Here is a 15,387-nt window from a genome sequence, read left to right as displayed (position 1 = left end):
AAAAGTGTTTGTAATTCATTTTAACTTGGACTAAAGCCCGCAAGCCCGCCAGCCTGCCATAATAATAATGTGGGCAACCCTTTCTGCGAGCAACGCGTCTGGCAGACAACTCTCTTTAGGGCCTACGGCGGCTTGGGTAGGGTTGTAGGTGGGTGGTGGCTGGGTGGTTTCCTAGGGGGGGTGGTGGCACTTATGCAAAAGCCCCATCGAAAATGTTATTCAATTCAAGCGCCTAGCTGGGTTTTCGGGCTGCTGCTGCTGCGGCTGCTTCTTCTTCTGTGGCCTTCTTCAAAAAAGAAACAAGCGAAAAATAACTACTAGTCGGGTATATCTGGCTGCGCCATGCGCTGTTTACAGCAGTTTAGCTGTTGACTTCTAATTGTGAAATTGTCAAAGATATAAATTGTTGTATTAGGCGCGCCTCTAGTGGGCGTGGCCAAGTTATATTCACACTATACCCAAATATATTAATGCAAATATGTAGCCAAATATATAAAAAGTAACGTAATCAAGCAAGTGAATACGCCTCTCTTCACGGCGCGTACAGAGCATCAAAAAGCAGGCGGCGAATATTTCGTAAAATTCATTTTACGACGAGGACGAAAATCATTGCCGGCTTCGCCGCTGTCGACGTCGACGCCGCAGTCGCCGTCGCCGTCGCCGTCGCCGCCAGTCAACTGTCAGTCGGGCGAGCTATCGACTGGAGGGTGGGGGAGCAGAGTGGGGGACACAGGGTGTAGTGCCGACTGCGACTGCGACTGGACTTGTTCGTTTTTCAAGGTTAAGCAGCACAAGCACACGAACACACACATACACATACACATACAGGCACACACACTGACAGGCACACAGACACGCATGCGGCAAGTGCCAGACATTGAGCCAGACGGAGTGCGTCGGGCGCAGGGCGGGCAGACGAAGACATTTGCTGCGACGGGCTGACGAGTGGGAGTGCATTTCAGCTTACGCTTCACTTAATTTTCGTGCTATAACTGTGTGTGTGCGTGCGTGTGTTAGTGTATTTCTCTGTCTGTGTGTGCATTTGCTCGAGGGTGCAATATTTGGACTGGATGAGGATGAATGACGCGCTAAAGTTTCGCAACGCCTTTTGGCTTTGTTTGTCGTCTCGTGTCGTGTATTTAGAGTGCCCGCCGGCGGCAAAGGCCCAATCGGTGTGCGTGCGTGTGTGTGTGTGTAAGTGTTTGCTCATGTCGCCGCTAGAGTGCGCTAGAGTGCGGGTTGTTCTTCGTTTTTTACGTTTTATTTACAGTTAGCGAAGGAGTTCGACCAATAAATAGGCTCAGGAACTAGTTACAATTGAGCGAGCCGCAGGCTCTTAGTTCATTTAACATCTCTTACGCTTGGCAAATAGTTCAAGTTAACAAACTCGTTCCAGTAGTTCATTTTGGCAGACAAAACTAGTTCAAGTGAACAAACTCCATTGCTGTTTGGGAGCTAGTTCATTTGGATGAAGCAAAGAGAAAGGGTTAAGAACGAGTTAGAATGTCACAAGTACTTAGTTCATTTCGAATTGTAAGAGCTGCCATATAGTTCCTGTGAACAAGCTCCATTGCTGTATTTAGTTCATTTGGCTAGACAAAAGAGAACCAGAAACTTTTTGACATTGGAGAAGACGCAATATGTAAGTTATGAATATGTTCAGTTGAGTTAAATAAAGTATATAAAAAAGAATCAGTACCCAGTTCAATACAGTTAGCAATGTAGTTGAAAGAGTTGGAAGCCATTCCATTTAAGTAGCTAGTTCATTTTGGAACCAGATCTTATAGTGCTTTTTTATAACCTGTATATTGATTTTATCAAGTGAATGACATAGAACTGACTCGACCGACAAGGCATATGTTACACAAATTCCATTCAAGTCGATAACAGCAAAAATATCTCTTGCCTTTTTTAAATAAACACAAGAACTAGTAACTAGGAAGTTCCTATAGCTGCAAAGCAAATGCGACTGAATGCGATGAACAGAAGATGAAAATTCATTTCATTTCATTTTGATTAATAGTTAAAATATACCTGAAGAGGTGCTTAAACATAAATATAAATTTGCATATCTGTGCTCAAGTACATGGTAATTTGTAGCACACGTGTAAATGATGACTGTGAAAATGCCATCAGTCAAAACGACTTGAATGATGGGCAGTGGAATTCATTCATCAAGTTGTGCATGCAAAAAGTTTCATTTTATGAGTGGAAGCTAAAACCAAATATATGTTAACTCTCTCACAAAATTTTGCTGTTTCTTCAACAATAGATGTGAACTAGTTCTGTGAACCGGTAAAAACTTTTAAGAAATTTTATAAGAACGCCTTGGTAAAATCTCATAAGTGAAGCTTGAGCGCTTGCCTGATTTTGCCTAACTGTGCTCAGCTTCGATTCCAAACAACAATTCAAATGAACTAGTTCTTGAACTAAAAAACTACAAAAACCAACAAACATAAATGTAGGCCTACACAATTTCTTTTATCAAGCTGTAGAACTTTTCCACTTTCGAGTCTTTTGCCACAACAATGCAAATGAACTAGTTCCATGAACAAGTGGAAACTAACTAGACGGTTTTAACAAGTTGAGAATTCCATTCAGACTCCATAGTCTGCCCACTTTTGAGTGATTTGACCCACTGTGCGCAGCCTCAAGTGCCCAACAACAATGCAAAATCGACAATAATAGACGCCGCCAACGTCGTCGCCAGTGCAGACAGCCGCAGCAGCAGCAGCGGCGGCGGCGGCAACGGCAGCAGAGGCAGCGGCGGCGGCGTCGCCGTCGGCAGTCAAAGTCATAAACTTTATTTTCTGTTGCCTGCACAAAGGAGCACGCTGTGAGCGCAGACAGCGGCAGAAGAGAGAGCGCAAAGGGAGAGAGGGGAATAGAGAGAGATTGAGACTTCTCACACTGCTTTGTCTGATGCACATGCGACTAACCGCCACGCCCCCGCCGCCGCCGCCGCTCCTTTACACGTGTGTCTGCGACCCTTGAGTGGGCGAACATTTCATGCGTTTTCGTCGAGACACAATCACAAACAGTTTCGCCTGCAATTCGGGTCGACGGGTGGGCGGCCTATAAGGGGGCGGCGAGATAGGCGCGACGGCGCGGGGCAATAGGTAGGGAGGGGAGCAACGGGTTTTTGAAGTTTTTGTCTGGCTGTGTCTGCAATTTCTTTTTTGTATTATTGCATAATCAACACAGCATTGATTGTGTGTGACATATGTGTGTGTGTGTGTGTGTGTGTGCGTGTAAGGCGTTAACTGGCAACCAATCAGTGGGACCAGACGACGAGCTGCCTTTGATGCAAAATTGGTTAAAAGTTCAGCTCCAGGAACCAGCTAATGAACAGATCCCAAACAGTACGCTCTCTCCCTTGCTCTCTCTCTCTCTCTCTCTCACTCTCTTTATCTCTCTCTCCGACTCCGTCGCACCTTCTCAACAGGTTGCCCGCCCAAGCGCAAGAAATTAATTCAAATTCCATGCGTCAAACTTATTCAATAATTCATAACTCAATTTTGACCTTGGCCAAAAAACCCTTTTCCAGACGGATAGACAGACGGACAGAGGGAAATTTGGCCGCCTCATTGGGCTGCAGGGTTGTTAATATCTTGATTAATTTCTGCCCGTCGAGCTGTCGAAGCGTGGAGTGAGCGCACAAAATAAGGGCAAAAAGAAAAGCCCAGACGGCAGACAGTTGCAGACCCGCACACACATTTTCCAAATCAAATTTTCAATGCCAAAAATGGCACAACTTTTGGGCGGCTGCGGCAAGTGCGGGGCAAATGGGGCAGGCAACAAATATGCTGACCAATGACGTAGTTGTCGGTATACCCTGTAAAGTGTGTGTATCTGTAGTATTTTGGATCAATGATGATGAATCCCTTTAACCAAATGTTCGCGTTCCTGAATGCCTCGATTCCAAATCAGATTTATTATCTTCATAAGCTTATTAACATTTATCGATAACTTTCACCTTTCTTTTATAAATGTAATACTATCGATGTCAGCCATTTTATTTTAACCAAATCGATAAATATCGATTGTCCACTTCAAGAGCATACCTCAAAGATTGTCATAGCTAGGCAGCCAAAATTAAATATTTGTTTTACTTTTTTAATATCTCGCGTCGCTCCACAGCTTCAGAGGTACAGCTGCTTCGTACAGGGTATTACACAGTCTGGTAGTCTCTGGACTGGGGCTAAATGTTGCTCTTGTGACCAAAAGTTTGCCAATGAAATTTGTGTGTGCCTTTGGCATGCCCCCCCAGCTTGGTCAGGCGAAGGACACCGGACTTTGGCGACGCGTCAGCAAAGTGCATAAATAAAGGCACTCGGCGGGCTGTGTGTGCGCGCGCGTGTGTGTGTGTGTGTCGCATAGGGCTGCCTACTTTTTGGCGCCACGCTGAAACTAGCTGCCGACAATGTCCTTAATGGGTCCTAGAAAGTGTCGCACACCCAGCCATTTGTCTGCCAAGTTCTTCTGGCCATGAGTTGGCACAAAAGTTTTCGCTGCCTTTTCCACACGTCAACTTTGGCAGCAAACTTTTGGCCAAGTGGCTGACCAAAAAAAAAACAAACGCACACATACATATATAAAATACTTAATTATGTGAACAGTGCACAGAGAGGGGCACTGCAGTTGCCAAGCCCTTCGTTTGGAGCTGTCACTGCGAATGGCAAATAAAAATCGAGCGCTGGGATGAAGAGGCAGCGCTCCAGACAGAGCAACTGACAGCCAGCCAACAGCAGGCTGTGGCTCTGGCTCCAGCTCTTGGTGTACTGCTACCTGCAACACCCCGTAATCCCCCCCCCCTCCTTCCCCCCACCCCTCTCCATCAGGCTCAAACGAATGCAGCATGCAGACGCTCAGACAGGCGCAGCCAAATCAAAACGCCGGTGCCCCAACAATCGAACGACGGCATTCAACTCGAATTAAATTGAATGAAATGTTGCAAAATCCCTGAATGCGATGCAGCTCAGGCAAAGTCAACAGTGCCGAGACGGCAGTGTTGCGAATGCCGCCAAATCTGGCGTCCATTTTTAGCCTTTTTTTTCGTTTTCTTTAATTTTACAATAATTGATTGAAGCATGATTCGACGTACAACCTACATATACCATCTGCTTCTGAACTCCCAATACTGTGTTTTCCAACACTATTATTCTACTTCTTAGTGAATTCTTTAAACTTAATGAAAGGAACCTATTTCACATACAAAAAAAAAATACATTTATTGGGCTTGGCATACCTGAATTGTAAGATTATGCTTCGTTTACCAACACTGCCATTTAACTTCTTAACGAATTTTGACAGGCACACCTTAAATTTATCACCCTTTTGTTAATTATGAATTAATTTAGAGCGCTTAATATTACCAAATTCTGAATCTGCTGCATTTTTCAACACTATCATTTAATTTTTTTGATCATATTCGTGCTATATAGTTGAAGAAAAAACCTAAATTTGTCATAAACCATAAATATCTATTTAGTTGACTTGCCATACTCAAAATTTAAAAGTTTGCTGCGTTTATCAACACTATCAATCAACTGCTAAGCGAATTCCTGCAATCTATCAATGGACTTGCCCTGCCAAATTGTAAAATTCTGCAGCACTTTCCAACACTAACGTTAAGATTTTTATTGAAATTTTGAAACAAATTCTTTAAAATAAGCTGGTAAACTTATTTACCCGCTTTCAAACACTGTTTAGCCGCTAAAACTAGCTTTTTTGCTTTCCAAAGTTTGCCAACACTGGAGCGCAGCCACAGAGTCCGAGTTGGACGGTCAAGCTATGGGCCAAGTCGGACTGCGAATGTGATTACATTAAAATTTATGTGCATTTGTAAAACGAAGCAGCGCAGAGAGACAGAGCTAGAGAGGAGGTGAGAGCGAAAGAGAGAGAGAGAGAGGGGAGCCAGACACGGACGTGCAACATGTGGAGCAAACAGTGACGCCCCAACTGGTACGCAGACAGACAAACAGTCAGACAGACGCCATTGCCAATGCAATTTCAGCGACAGCAGCAGCAGCAGCAGCCGCAGCAGAAGCAGCAAAAGTTATGGACAGGATGTTGCATCTGTCTCGGAGCGAAGACATGGTCTGTCGGCGGGGTAGCCAGGGTGTGCGCAGTGCATACACCCAGGGCAGGGTCTTGCCTTGGTCAAAGAATCTCTCAATATCCTGTCGCTATAAATCTTGCATTTTGTCTCACACAATGGCTTATCAAGCGGCTGGCAATCGCAAAATGCTAATTATAAACAAGCAGCCGCGCAGTAGCCGACGCGATGTCTTTAACCCGATTCCCTACCGATCCGATTCGATTCGATTCGATCCGATTCGATCCGTTGCCCCCTCGCTGGCTACTGGGCATGCGCGCCATGTCTGATATCCATATTTAGATGAGAAGTCATTACAAAGATTCCAAAAATAAAACTTAAAGTAATAAAAACAGGTTGTGCGGCATTCAATTCATAATTTTCCTCCCTTTGAGGTCCATCGTTCAGGTCCCCCTTTGAGGTCCCTCCCGTTGAGGTCCCCGGCTGTTTTCTTAATGGTCGCCAATTAGAATAAGTGCAGCTTAAGACGGAGCTACCTGGTTGCCATAACTAATAACTACCTTTTGGCATTTATTAAACGTAATGATTGCATATCAGGCATATCAGGCACATCGACCCAAGGAGAGGCCAATCTCAATTGAAATTGATTGCAATTACCAGATACATTTCCAAGTATATTGTTATTAATCGATATTTGAAGCGAGCACTACAGTGGATATCGATAACTGCTTCAATTGCCATCAATATTAGTCGATAAACATCACAACTTGAGAGCGGAACCTTTGAAAATGCAACTCGAGTTCCCTTCACTTTGTTTTTCTGGCCCTTCTCTGCTGCACTTCGTTTCATTCAACATTCCCGATTTTAATTGCGTTTGTCTGCTAGTTAAATACTCTTTGCTTTAATGCACATTGAAACCAAAAAAGCAACCCACAAAACGAAACGAAACGTTTTTCTGATTCGCATCTTCATTATACCCTGTGGCTATTACAAATGCATAAAAGAGTCTTAGAAAAGATTTACAACTCTTCAAACCAGTCGAAGGGCAATAAAAACGTGCCTACATATATGGTTTGCCTTCTTAATGGGTATATATTAAGTTAGGCTAGCCAAGTGTAAGCCCAAAAGCTGTAATCGCCTCTCTTTGCAATTCTCATTAACTTAAATTAGGCTAATAAAGTAGGGCTTCTCTCTTCTATGCCCTGCCTCATAATATTCAGGGTCTCTCTCTCTCTCTCCCTCTCTCAACTCTCTGCCATTTCCTCGTACTTCTCTTTCTTTCTCGTTAATTTTTTTCTCCCTTCCTGTTATATTGATTGTTACGTAAATACGAACTGATTACAGAGTATCTAACAGTGAGCACCCTCAACTGAAGCTTGGTTCGTACTTGTTTTCAGCTTTTTTATTTTGCATGTCTGGACTGCGCTGCCCCGCCATAGTCCCTAGGCGTCTGACGTCAAAATGCAGCCAACTCACACACATACACACACACATACTGAGTCGAGTCGTGAGAGGCGGACGGCTCGCAGTCGACGTCAAAGTCGCATTTGCCTTTACAATTTTTGTGGCGCGTTCAATAAAAAAAAAGCCAACTTCAAACATACGAAAAAAAGTTGAAACGCAGCAACAAAAACAACAACAACAACAATAAAAAGCAGCAACACAAATTGTGCGCAGACAACAAGGAAAATGCAGACGGCAACAACAACAAAATCAACGACGACGTCGACGGCGACGACAAACACCAGACAGCAGCAGCAGCAGCAGCCGCAGCCGCAACAGCTACACAAACAACCACCGACGCAGACCGGCAAAAACAACAACAACAGCAACCAAGGAATACTTTTCAAGGTCACGCATAGAATTTCGGTATTTTGTTTCATTGCGTCTGCTGCACACAACACACACATACAGACACACACACACGCGCGCACACAAACGAACAAGAGTGTGAAAGCGGGAGAGGAAGATCACAGTCGTCTGCCTTGACATTGGCTATCCCTTTTTGCGGCAGCGCTTAGGCAGAGAGCTTTGTATGCCCATGCATTTAAGCTGCAGCGGCAATGAGAGAGAGCGGCAACGAGAGAGAGACAGTGAGAGAACGCCCAAAGTCTGCCTGCCGAGTGTGTGTGTGTGTGTGAGCATTTGAATCAGTTTGTTTGTGTGTGAGTGTGTGTCTGTGCCTGTGTCTGTGTCTGACATTGAGCCACTTTGCCTGACGCTGTCTGAGCCGGAGACGCTGTAATGATGGGCGATATGCCGCCGCGCTGGGGACATTCGGGCGCGTGGTTTCTGGAAGAGGGGGCGGGGTGAGGGAATGGCGGGGATGAGGGCAGCCACATCAAATTGCCTTAATAGCGCATTTTTGTTGATTTTTTGGCACTCTTTGTTGGAGTTGTAGTTGTTGTCGTAGTTGTTGTTCCCGTTCTTGTTGTTGGTTCTCTCTTCGTAGTTGTCCTTGAAGTCGCTCATGTTTCGGCTCTCGTCTTCGTTTTGTGTTCTGTGCCTCCTGTTTCTTGTGTGTCGACTGACTTTAAGGACTTGTCTTTATTTCTTTTAATGAGACACTTGTGTATCCTTTAGCCCAGGTATAAGAGTGCTCGTCCTTAAGCTTTATTTCGGCTGACTCTCTCTCTCCCTTTTTGCGCCTGGACGCACATTTTGTTCGCCAGCTTATTTAATAGGATAATAAGTAAATAGGCTTCGGTACATAGTCGAGCTCAGTTGACAACAGCCAACAGAATGCGTGCTTCACCCTTCCACATCTGCCACACTTGATCTATTCTTGGCCTAAACATTTAAGACAATTGTTGAGTACATTAAGGAGAGAAATGTTGGCAAGTGATAAGCTCCTACATTTAGACATCCTTCAGTTACAGACATTCAATCTTTAAGAAAATTTCATTGCGTAATTTGTCAATCGCCCAAGAAATAAGCAAGCACTTTTTGAGGAATATCTTGAAAAGGCATATACTATTTATTTTATAGGGTATTCAAAGCGTCTGCTAGCTTGCTATCTGTTTACCTTGGTAGCTTAATTGTATACATTTTCTAAAAGCAACAACAACAAATTAAAATGTAAAGCAATCTTCTCTTAATAAGCTTTCCACGTGACCTACACATTTGGGAAAATTTACAACCAAGACTCTGGTTCGAGTCTCTGGTCTTATATATGGATGTAGAATTGCCTAATAATAATTATAATAATAATAATGATAATGATAATAATAATGATAATAATAATGATAAAGATAATGATAATGATAATGATAATGATAATGATAATGATAATGATAATGATAATGATAATGATAATAATAATGATAATGATAATGATAATGATAATGATAATGATAATGATAATGATAATGATAATGATAATGATAATGATAATGATAATGATAATGATAATGATAATGATAATGATAATGATAATGATAATGATAATGATAATGATAATGAAAATGATAATGATAATGATAATGATAATGCTAATAATAGTGATAATGATAATAAAAATAATAATAATAATAATAACAATTATAATTATAATTTTCATAATAATACTTATAATGAAAATAATAATAATTGTGTTTTGACCGTGGTGTCGGGTAGATTCGTTTGTTCGGGCATCGGCTTTGCTTTAAGGTTGGTTCCAACCTTGCCCTGTCGTGAATTCCTCAACGCAACCCTCATACTAGACACAAAACTATCTGCGATTGCCATTTCCCTTGTCCCTTGGATCCACCTGGACAATTGTGGACGCTCCACTGAAAGCGTAGATTGCCATGTCAGGCGCTGGATGAGGGCAGGGCTGCAGGCTACCAGAGAGACGCCAAAAAGCGCGCGCCACATGTTGAGATGAGGAAATGCCCTAGCTGCCCCAGCTGCAGTCCAAGAGGGCAGCTAAATGATGCCCGAGAGAGCTCCACAACTTCACTCCAGATGCAAGTGGTTTTTCGACAGGGCTAGTGCCGTCCCCGTTCCCGTCCCCGTTCCCGTTCCCGTCTCCGTCCCTGGCCCAGCACACTTGAGTCTCAAGTTGATTGATGTGGTCGTTGGTCTGATGGGGCCCGAGCTCCTGCTGCAGCTGGAGCTGGATCTGGACCCACAGAGTCAGTTAGTCAGACAGTTAGCCATATGGTGCACATGTTGCCGCCAGTTTTGTGCCTGGATCCTTGATTAAATCACTTTTCAGGCACTGACAGTTAATCAAGGCGCAAGGCGAAAAACTTTCAAGGTGCTTCTGCCCAGACGCAGTCGTGACTGGGCACTTGATGGATACGGGCACCGGGGAAGGCGGTAAGGGAGCAGGGGGCAAGTGGGGGGGAAAGTGCAGCAAGCTGCAAGCATGCGAGACTGGCACTCCTCTGGCGGTTGCCCGGGACAACCGTCGCGTCGGCTGCACTCACTCCTCCTACCTCTGCCCATCCCCCTTGGACTGTGCTGTCCCGCCCCGTCGCCGCCGTCATCCAACTTCCGCCTGCTCCAATTGTTTGCGCATACAAAGAACGCGTCGCGTCCGTGTCGCAGCGCGGCGCAGCTCCGATATAATCCAAACAAACATATTGTTTTGTCTGTGCCACGGTCTGGCCTGCATATATACCTCCCCTCCCCCCCTCCCCTCTTCTCCTGCTCACATGCAGCATTCACCCCTGGCTCTCTCTCTCTCTGTCTGTCTGTCTGCGTGTGTCGATTGTTGGCCGCCGCCGTTGACGGCGCTCTTGGCTGCAACAAAGCAGCGTCTGAAGTGCAGCAGCCGCAGCCGGAGCAGCAGCAGGGCAAAAACTGGAAACCAGCAGTAAGAGGTGCGTACAGGGTACGGGGCGGGGGGGTAGGCAGAAGGGCCAAACGAGCGCAGCATGCATTTTTTTGCCCGTGTGTGTGTGTGTGTGTCTGTGCACTGCAGTCGCTTGGGCTTGGCATTTATTTTGTTTTCAATACCCTGTAAACATTGAGAGTGGCTAAAAAGGGGTCTCCTGAAGTTACAGACTCATCAGATACAAAGGATCCTTTCTCGAAAGCTAGACCTATATTTCGGCAAATACAAAAGGCACATGTAATTACAAAATAAGATTCTCATATAGCCTACGCAGATCTAGTTTATTACCTATTATCGATAACCCATACGATGTTAGCCAAACCTTGTTATCGAACACACATATCGGTAGGCAGTAGAATATTTGACATAGATCTAGTTTATAATATATTATCGATAAACATTGCGACGTTATCGATACATATGTATATATATCAGATAATCAGAAGAATATTTCATATTATCGATACTGTTTATTTCATATTATCGATAAGCCATACGACATTATCGATACATACATCGACAACCAGAAGCAGAATATATTTCACAGAAGATTTCCATTTCCATTTTCGTCATAATGCCTCAGTTCACTCTAGTTTTGGTCAAATTGTGGGCTCAAAAAGAAGCACAGCTCTTGAAAGTGCTCTGAAGTAAGCATGTTTAGAGGGTATCTCTCAGTCGAGCAGCCTCGCTCGCCGCTGCAGTCGCCTGGGCTTGCGCATACATTTTGTTGTTTTCCTTTCTTGTCTCCTTTTATTTATTTTTTTTTTGTTTTTTAGTTGGTTTTTTTGGGCTTTAGACTTTGACATGCTCTTGCCAGGGGCCGAACTTATGGGACATCGGGCCGTGCCTACAATTCGGGTGTCGCAGCATTTAGCTTTGCGTCACGAACGTCTGGGCCCGAGTCTCTGGTCCTGCCCCCTGAAGTGCATTTCACAGGACATTGAATGGTTGGATAATTCGATGAGACACAGCTGCTCCCCGTGTGCTCTCTTTCGCTCACAAATCTCCCTCTCTCTCTCTCCCATTCTCTCTCTCTCCCATTCTCTCTCTCTCTTGCTCTTGCTAGCCGCTTCTCTCTGCTCTCTCCTCTGGCTTGTTCATTAAACCTTGCAACAAAAGCACTTTTGTGTCAGTCAGCAATTCGTCTACGTCTGGGCTTCCACCGCCCCGCACCGCTTTGGTCTTCTCCTTCAGCCTATAACCTGCTTACTCCCCGGCACAAAACAGTTTCCAGCTCCATTTTGAAGTTGTCTGCGTCTCAGACACCGGCGACAACAAGCAACAACAACAACAACAACTTTGCCCAGGCGGCCTTTTAGTTTAAGTTGTAGTCAACGTCTGGTCGGGTCGGGTCGGGTCTGGGTCTGCGTCTGCGTCTGGTCTGTGCCGGGTCTGGTCTGTGCCTGGTCTTGGCTTAAGTAGGTTGGCTGCCTGGCTGCCTAGTCTGGGCACCCTTTGCCCTCCCCCCAGTCCACCCGCTCACTTCCAGCGACCGCCCTGTTCTATGCCTGCTTTGTTATTCATATTATCCGGCAAATATTTGTCGTTGTCATACGAAAAATGTCTACTGCGACAAAAGGGTTGATACGTCACAGTTCCCTCTGTTAACCCTCTTGCCCCTGCTCACAGCACGCCTCTGCACTAATGGCCGCAATTGTGGCTCTGCAGTCGCTCCCTCTAACTCCTCTCTTTGTCTCTCTCACTCTCTTTCTCTCTAACTGCCGCCCCGACCCAAATTGACGTCTGCAACAATTGCACGGCTTTTCGTCGCACTGATTACACTTCTTGCCCCAACCAAAAGCCCTTCCCTGCACCCCGTCCTACTTGCCAGCGCATGCAGTTTTCATTCCTTGGCCCTCAGTCTCCGACTGATAACATCTTAATAGATTCTTTTTAGCTTTCAGCTTCATTTGAATTTGAATTCAGGTTGTTTTGTCCGTTTGTGTCCGTTGTCCAATTGCGTTGAGTGTTTTCTCTTAAAAATTCTGTCATTCCGTCAACGCTTCATTCACCGAGTCAACATCATTCCGACCAGACGAGACCAGAGACGGAGACCAGTCCAGACCAGACCGAGACCTTCTTTCGCTAAGGGTTTCAGGCCCTACAGTTGCTTCATCTTGGGTTGTCTTTCGGCTTGGTGCAATTTGTATAATGAGCACGTTGTCTATTATGGTTAGCACAAGTCTTTGACTTTCAGCACCTTATTTGTGCGCCCCTTCCCAGTTTTCGAATTGTCTGACTCGTCCTGGGTATCCTTTACCTTGTTGGCTTCCTACCTTTGCTCGGCTGCAGCCGTTGTCCTTTCCCTCCTTATTCATTTGTCATCATATTAAATGTAATCAGCTTTATATTGCTTGCTCTTCGACTAGTTATGCTACAATGACATTTGCTTTCAATGAAGCAAGCTTTTGTATTAATTGCGGCATATGTCATTGTTAGCGTGTGTTCTCTGTAAGAAGTCAGTTTCATTGAAATACAAAACAAAATTAAGCAAAAGCTTTCAAAAGCACATTAAAGCTTTATTGACATTTCCTTTAAATCAAGCAAGCTTCTTAATTTTTCACGGAATGTCAGCGAGCGTCATTGTTACTATAAGTTTTCTAAAAGAACTCTGGAGAACAACAAATAGAAGCTTTCAAAAGCTCGTGAAAGCTTTATGGACTAAAAAGAGTGTTGCCTAAATATTAAAGGAAATCTTTTAAGATTCGAAATCTTTGAAGCTTTGCAGCCAGGGTCAAAGAGCTTTCAGAGATGATAATGACATTAGTTTAAAATATCACTTTATGTTTCGATTAATCACAGATATAAAGTTCATTGTGCTAGTCAATTCATAACAAAAACGTGTAAGTTATTTAGAAAAACTCAATCACACAACACCTAAATCTCAGCAAAGAGCTTCTCAAACACATGGAAGCTTTATTGCATTTTTAGTTCTCAAAGCAGCATCACTTTGGTAGTTTTCCAACACTGACAAAATGAACTAAACAACAAACTGGTAAAGTGCTGGCAACCATTTGAGCGTTTCATATTTTCCCATTTACGAGCTAGCTACAGCAGATGCTCCGCGTCTGGACCACACACATGGACATAGACATAGACATAGACGAGACAAAAGCCATTGGCGTTGGGTGTCTAATATTCCCGGCATATACGATGAGCAGCACTTGGTAATAGACCTGTCCTGTGCTGTGCTATACGGTGCTGTGCTGGACAAAGGAGGAGCAACGTCTAAACATATGTTTCGACATTTATGTCTTGCCTTTCGACACCCACCAATATGGGCCCCACGGCGACGACTATTATTACCACATTTACGACTCTGCCGGCTGCTGACAGCACTTGGCGTCGCTTCTAATGTGCTTAAGGCGTCATCACACTCGTAGCATGTAGACCACTGAGGGGCACGGATCGGGTTGGAATCAGTTAGCTGGCGCTGATTGACATTTTTTATGTTGTGGCTGACGGTGGCCATTGCCCGTTGCCCGTAGCCCGTAGCCCGTTGCAATTGTCGGCTGCCGACAAAAGTTCAATGAGTTATGACTCAGAGCTGCAGCCGGGTTGCCATTGGGCTGGCCATTGTTGTTGGCTCTCATCGTGCCTTTAATGAGCTCCATTGAGCTACGCATTGAGAATTCATTAGCAGGCGCTGCCCATTGTGCCCATTGTACAATGGATAAATGGCATAATTAAATGCTTCCCATAACGAAATTTTGCATTGAAAGATCAAAGTGAATCGATTTAACCACGGCATGAGTAAGAAAATGTGTCCAACAGAAAGTAATTAACGACGTGGAAGCTGTAAGGTTACAGGGCCACGGTTTGAGTGTTGGTAAATTAAATGACAGTTTGTTAAGGTGTTGGTAAATTAGCTAAAAGAGGCTCAGCGTATAAGCTGGGAGAATAAATTTGCATAAGCGAGCAGTCAATATGAAAACAAACAAGTGCAATATAATATATAGAAGCACGTACGAGTGTTGGTTAATAAATCAAACATATTTTTGGTGTTGGTAAATTAGCAAAAAAAAAAAAAGTGTAGCAAATAAGTGCACAGAATTGAATGTATACGTAACTCCAAATAAAAATGAAATTTAAGTGATATATTGTTACTACAACAACTCGGGCAGCAAGTGTTGGTTAATGAACTAAAGATATTATTGGTGTAGGCAACTAAGTTTTGACCGTCAATGAAATGAGCACCTGCTAATTGAAATTCAACTAACAGCCAAGTAGGATAATTACACAAATTAGAAAGCTGTCAAAGTATGTAAGTGTTAGTAAGTCCCCGAAAAATAATTTTGGTGTTAGTAAATGAGCTATGCATAAATTAAATGCATAATTTATAATTGAAATAGAAATCTTGTAGGATGCAACTGGCAACAACTGTAAGTGTTGGTAAATTAATAAGAAATCATTTAAGTGTTGGAACATAAAACATACAATTGAAATAGAATATAAGCCTTGTATATGATATTGCACAAATCACAAAGCTCGCAATGGATGTAAGTAT

At 43.9% G+C, this 15,387-nt stretch overlaps 1 protein-coding gene across 1 annotated transcript in view; it reads right to left on the bottom strand.

Annotated features, from left to right (window-relative positions):
• The window catches only part of LOC115762880, a 31,722-nt gene extending 17,249 nt beyond the window's left edge, over positions 1–14,473 (bottom strand). Inside the window, exon 1 of the mRNA XM_030705255.1 lies at positions 14,344–14,473. Within this exon, the coding sequence (XP_030561115.1) occupies positions 14,344–14,473 (130 nt within the window). The remainder of the gene's footprint in view (positions 1–14,343) is intronic.
• Between the last annotated feature and the right edge of the window lie 914 nt (positions 14,474–15,387).

This window comes from Drosophila novamexicana, unplaced genomic scaffold, assembly GCF_003285875.2.
Source record: "Drosophila novamexicana strain 15010-1031.04,08,12 unplaced genomic scaffold, DnovRS2.1 tig00000644-arrow-pilon, whole genome shotgun sequence".
NCBI lineage: Eukaryota > Metazoa > Arthropoda > Insecta > Diptera > Drosophilidae > Drosophila > Drosophila novamexicana.
Note: the sequence above shows the minus strand (reverse complement) of the source record. Positions and strands in the feature narration are given on the sequence as shown.